Genomic DNA, 6,000 nt, shown 5'->3' on the forward strand with positions numbered 1-6,000 from the left:
ACCATTGAACTAGTGTGAACAGGTAATCAGCAGCCCACTTGACAGCTGAAGGCTCCATTTCCATGCTGCCTCTAAACTAAACTGTGATCAAAGTCAAGTTTACTGTTTCTGCACAGATACGGTGATGAGCAGGTGCAATGAAAATCACAGGCACGCAGACACAGACAGCACACAATAATATAAACGATACCCAAATTACGCACACATTTTACAATATAGTGAAAAAGGCTCTGTATAAAAAAGCAAATGAATCATGCAAAAATACAATCAGAATACAAGTCCATACTGGTACAAGAGGTGGTCCAAAGTTCTCTGTTGCTGAGGTAAGATTATGGTTGTGCAAACCGATGGTTGTACAACAGTAGCTGTCACTAAACCTGGGAGTATGGGGCTTCTGTACGCCCAACCCGACTGTAGCAATGAGAAGGAACCCTGGCCCAGATGGTGGGGACCCCATTTCTAGACACCCATTTGCAGGAATACTTTGTTCCTTGTCAGTTCAAAGACTCAGTTCAACTCCTTTTCCTCAAAGGTCTCCAAATTGACAAGTGACCATTACTTTGTCTGTCTGATCCAAAGTCTTGCTTTTACATTGAAGTGGGAGATGAATGCAGTGAAGAAAGTGCATCAGAACCCATCCACCCTAACATGGTCACTCAATCCGTCCAAATAACCAGCATCATCTACACTAGCACTGCACACACACAAGACCTTATCTTGGAAATAAAAGACAAAATACTGGAGTAACTCAGCGGGTTAGGCAGCATCTTAGTTTAGTTTAGCTCAGAGATACAGTGCGAAAACAGGCCCTTTGACCCACCGAGTCCGTGCTGACCAACGTTCCCCGCACACTTACACTGTCCAACACATACTAGGGACAATTTATAATGATACCAAGCCAATTAACCTACAAACCTGTTTGTCTTTGGAGTGTGGAAAGATCCCTGGGAAAACCCACGCAGGTCACAGGGTGAACGTACAAACTCTGTACAGACAAGCACCTGTAGTCAGGATCGAAACTGACTCTCTGGCGCGGTAAGGCAGAAACTCTGCCTCTTCGCCACCGTGCCGTCCCAAATCTCGGGAAGAGATGAATACGCAATGTTTTGAGTCAGGACCCTTCTTTAGATGCAACGGTCCATCTGAAGAAGAGGCCTGACCCAAAACATTGCCTATCATTTTCTTCCAGCGAGACTGCCTAAGTTGCTGACTTAGTATCTTTTTTTGAAAACCAGCGTTTATAATTCTCCGTGTCTGGGCCATATCCTGACACAACATACTGAAGCGCACTGCCAGGCTGACTGCCAATTAACCATCTGCTTGAGGAACACAACATGTCAAGACTTGTCTGACCCACTGAGTTCCTCCAGCAGTTTTCTTTTAGCTCAAGATTCCAACATCTACAATTTTTCATGTCTCCACCTGACTGACAATTATTTAATTAACTAAGCTTATAAAACCCCAAACATCATGGGGTCGCATTCACCATACAAATAGAAAAGCAATCAACTGAAAAGACACCATGTTTCATTCACTTCAGAAACCCAGATCACCTTGAAATGATAAAAAAGGAACTGCAGATACTGGTTTATACAAAAGATAGACACAAAATGCTGGAGTAACTTAGCGGGTCAGGCAGCATCTCTGGAAGAAATGGATAGGTGATGTTTTGGGTCAGGACCCTTGAAATAATCCTGGACCACACTCTCCTACAACAAACACACTGAGAAGATGAAAAGTAGATTTGTCTGAAATAATATAATCTGGGAACTCACAAATTGAAATCCATAGGAGACATATTAGCCAGGACTGGAACAGTCATGCCATTCACGATTTCTCCAATGCCGAGGGCTTGATCAGACTTGGAATCTCTGCACCTGACAACATAGCCGCATGCTGACTGCTGCTGAGCCAGCTCTAGCTGCCTTAAACCAAAACGTCAACAGTCTACATACGCTCCATGGAATAGTAATAGCAGACACACCAGAGCTGAACTGGCCGAGGAGAGAAGGAATGGTAAACCGAGGAACTGTGCGCAGCACTGCCACTACGACCACCACAAGCTGTGCAGGGAGGCAGTGGGCATGAGGATGATTGTGCAGCTTACTACTGGAACACAGAAACTGATCAAGAGTCAAACGCACTTTATTGGAATGCATCAGGCTGTGGTTTGGGAACAGCTCCATCCAAAACCGCAAGAAATTGCAGGGAATTGTGGACGCAATCCCAGACCATCACGCAAACCAACCTCCCTTCCATTGACTCCATTTACACTTCATGCTGATTCAGCAAGGCCACGAGCATAATCAAGGACATGTCTCACTCCCTCTTTTCCCCACTCCCATCAGGCAAGAGGTACAGAAGTGAGAAAACGAATACCTCCAGATTCAGGGACAGTTTTTTCCCCAGCTGTTACCAGGCAACTGAACCATCCTATCACCAACTAGAGAGCAATCCGATGCTACCATTAAAACCCTGATTGGAGATCCTTGGACTATCTCTAATCAGACTTTACCTTGCACTAAACGTTATTCCCTTTATCTTGTATCTGTACATTGTAGGGGAGGCTTGATGTAATCATGTATAGCCTTTCCGCTGATTGGATAGCAGGCAACAAAAAAACTTTTCACTGTACCGACGTACACTGAAAAGATTTTGGGTGAGGACCCTTCTTCAGACACTTGAAATAATCCTGGACCACACTCTTGTACAACAGACGCGCTGAGAAGATGAAAAGCAAATTTGTCTGAAATAATATAATATGGAAAACTCAACTTGTCATATGTCCGGGAATTGAATCTACTGAATAGATAACATAACTTATCTACAAAAAACGACATATTCAATCATTACAAAATCCAATACAGTGCAAAAACAAAACCCAAAGTCCCTAGTGCAACCTAGGCAATTCATAGTTTAGTTGGAGTTCATAAATTTCAATAACTTGATGATTGTTGGAAAGAAGCTGTTCCTGCACCTGGACATTAAAGTTTTCTAACTCCTACAACTTCTTCCAAATGGCAGGAGTGAAATGAGAGCATCACCAGGGTGATGTGCATTCTTTATGATGCTGGCTGAGTAGATCGCCTCTTGTAGATCCCTTTGATGGTGGGGAAGTCTGTACCCGTGATGGACCAACCGGGCAGTGGCCTCTACTTTTTGTAATCTCCTTCATTCCTGGGCGTTCAGGTTGCTGAACCAGGCCAGGATGCGGCATTAATATGCTCTCCTGTAGAAGTTCACAGGAGTATTTGTCGACATACTGTATCTCCTCAATCTTCTAAAGGTGCTTTGATGGGCTTTCTTTATGATTGCATCAATGTGCTGGATCACCTGGAGGGCTCTCAGATACACCCATCCCCAAACTGAATAGTCTCAAGCTGACATTGTGAAATGGGACTTTAAAGTACCTGTGGACTGTGATTACAGTGAGACACAAATTGCAAAACATTTTAGTTTGCTCACTGCTCAAAGACAGCCCAGCCATAACTCGAGATTTTGCTGGGGCCAAATCAGCTCTGTAATGTAATGTAGCTCGATAACTATAGTGGGTGGATACAAGTTGACAATCCCAACTCTAATTTGAGATAATTGCATTAAGAGTGCATTAAGTCAATCGATCTCCAGCTACATCAGTTAATAAAGTTGAAACTAGTCACCTTGCTAAACCTTCACCTTCATCGTTTTCTCCTCACATCTACACAAGTAGCTTCCTCTTCAACAAATCTATTTATTCAATTCAATAATCCCTTAATCATGTATCTGTACACTGCAAATGGTTCAATTGTAATCATGTCATCTTTCCGCTGACTGGCTTGCATGCATCCAATGCATTTCCCTGTACCTCGATAAACTAAACTAATCCTTTCGGTAGCAGGTACTACACTGAGCAAAGAAGCTGCTCGTGGACTTGTTATTTCTTCCATTTGGGGCTGTCAGACAGAGCAACTACATTGGAACCAAAACTACAGCTGGATGTTCCTCACATTAATGGAATTGTTTACAGATTACTAGGCAAGTGTTTAAATTGTATTCCACCGCACTTCTATACCATCTGTACAAGTTTTACTGAACACGTGATTTTAATGAACATTTTCAACTGGCACAATATATTTTAAAAATATACATTTTACAAGCAAGAACCAAAGATTACTGGCGAAACCAGCAAGACCCATAGAGCAGGCTAATGGCGAGAAGGTCTGATATAAACGTGGGACTGTCAATAAGAGACCACAAGGTATTTACCCCATGCAGTGAGAAAGGGCATCCTGCTATCATGTGGGTAATGGGAGCAGTGATCACTGGTTTAAGTGGTAGCTCAACATGATGCATTTATAAAAAGGGAAGGGGGGGGGGGGGGGGGGGAGGGAGATGAAGGGGAAGGGGGGGGAAGATGAGGGAGGGGAAGGGGGAGGGGGATGAAGGGGGGTGGGGGGGGTTGGGAGGGAGGGGAAGGGGGGTTGGGAGGGGAGGGGAGGGGGGGTGGGGGTTGGGGGGAAGGGGGGAGGGAGGGGAGGGAGGTGGAAGGGAGGTTGAAGGGGAGTTGGGAAGGGGAGATGGAAGGGGGGAGGGAGATGAAGGGAAGGTGGGGAGGGAGATGAGGGAGGGGAAGGGGGGTTGGGGAGGGAGGGGAAGGGGGGGAGGGGGAGAGAGGGGAGGGGAGATGGGAAGGGGGGGGAGGGAGATGAAGGGAAGGGGGGAGGGGTGAAGATGGGGAGGGGGAAGGGAGTTGGGGAGGGAGGGGAAGGGGAGGTTGGGGAGGGGGAGATGGGGAGGGGAGATGGGGAGGGAGATGGGAAGGGGAGGTGGGGAGGGGATGATGAGGAGGTGGGGGGAGGGGAATGAAGGGAAGGTGGGGAGGGAGATGGGGAGGGGAGGGGGAAGGGGGGAGGGAGATGAAGGGGGAGGTGGGGAGGGGGGATTGGGAGATGAGGGAGGGGGAAGCTCTGGGGAGAGTGCGAGGTGAGAGCCAGACCCCGGAGCTACTGACACCCGGGACTCCCCGGTGTGTGCGGCTGCATCGCCATCTGTTAGAAACCCAGGAGACAACTCGGCAGCCGAGGGTCACACACCCCTCGCCAGCTGCCCGGTTAGGATCACAATCACACTCAAGCTTTTGCATGGGACGCAACGATGAACTGAACCAACGTCGAGCACAGACCGAGCTCCGGGCTCCAGACCGGGAACCGAAACATCTCCAGCAGGACAACTTGCGATGTTTCTCTCCCCGAGTTTGGCTCCGTGGACATTTCAAACGCTTCAGCGTGGCTTGGCTGCACCTCTCCGTCGGCAGACGCTCTCGCCACACATCGCATGCACAATAATTCACGGCACACAATAACCCAGCGCCACAAACCAACTTTTCTGTGCAAATACTCTTGCCCGAGGGTGCATTAAGCAGCGGGGTAGCGAAGAGCCGGCGTGTTTCAAATGGAAATCGTTCTTTCCCCCGCCAACCCCCAAGTGCTCGGATCCCGATCCACAGCCATTTTTCCCATCGCCGACCCCGTCTCCGTCCACATCCCCCCCCGCCCCCCGCCCGCAGTCTCCACGTTAACTCGCCTCCAGCAACATTCACCCCCACTAAAGCAAGGGTTTAAACCCCGCACGTAAGAACGGCAGCGGTACCTTCCAGGGCTGAGGCGGCGGGGAAGAGCCAGAATATCCAGAAGATGCCCATTGTGGGGTGTGGGATAGAGAGTGAGCGAGAGAGAGGGAGGGAGGGAGGGAGGAGCGGCGAGGCGCCGGCTGCTGCCACCCTCTGCCGACTGAAGCCGCCGTGCCGTGCCGTGCCGTGCAGCGCCGTCCGGGGGGCGGGGGGCCGGGCCAGGCGCCACCCCGCCCGGGGAGGGGGAGAGAGAGGGGGTGGGAGGTGGCAAGCCGGTGGCCGCTCCGGTCCCCCTCCGGCAGCGCCGCTTCCCGGCTCCGTGCGGCTCCGGCTGCCCAGGGGAGAGGTGTCCCAGGACAGGCGGCTGCTGGAGAGAGACAGATCGCCGGGAG

The 6,000-nt window shown here is 49.3% G+C and overlaps 1 protein-coding gene across 3 annotated transcripts in view; it reads right to left on the minus strand.

The window, feature by feature from the left end:
- The window catches only part of LOC129711674 (ephrin type-B receptor 2), a 114,113-nt gene extending 108,349 nt beyond the window's left edge, over window positions 1-5,764 (minus strand). For all 3 annotated transcript variants that reach the window (XR_008725896.1, XM_055659500.1, XM_055659499.1), the window contains exon 1: window positions 5,629-5,764. Coding sequence is in view for 2 of the 3 variants with exons in the window: in XM_055659500.1 (XP_055515475.1) it covers window positions 5,629-5,680 (52 nt within the window). In the remaining variant the exon portion in view is untranslated. The remainder of the gene's footprint in view (window positions 1-5,628) is intronic.
- Between the last annotated feature and the right edge of the window lie 236 nt (window positions 5,765-6,000).

Source organism: Leucoraja erinacea, chromosome 30 (assembly GCF_028641065.1).
Source record: "Leucoraja erinacea ecotype New England chromosome 30, Leri_hhj_1, whole genome shotgun sequence".
In the NCBI taxonomy this organism is placed as follows: Eukaryota; Metazoa; Chordata; class Chondrichthyes; order Rajiformes; family Rajidae; genus Leucoraja; species Leucoraja erinaceus.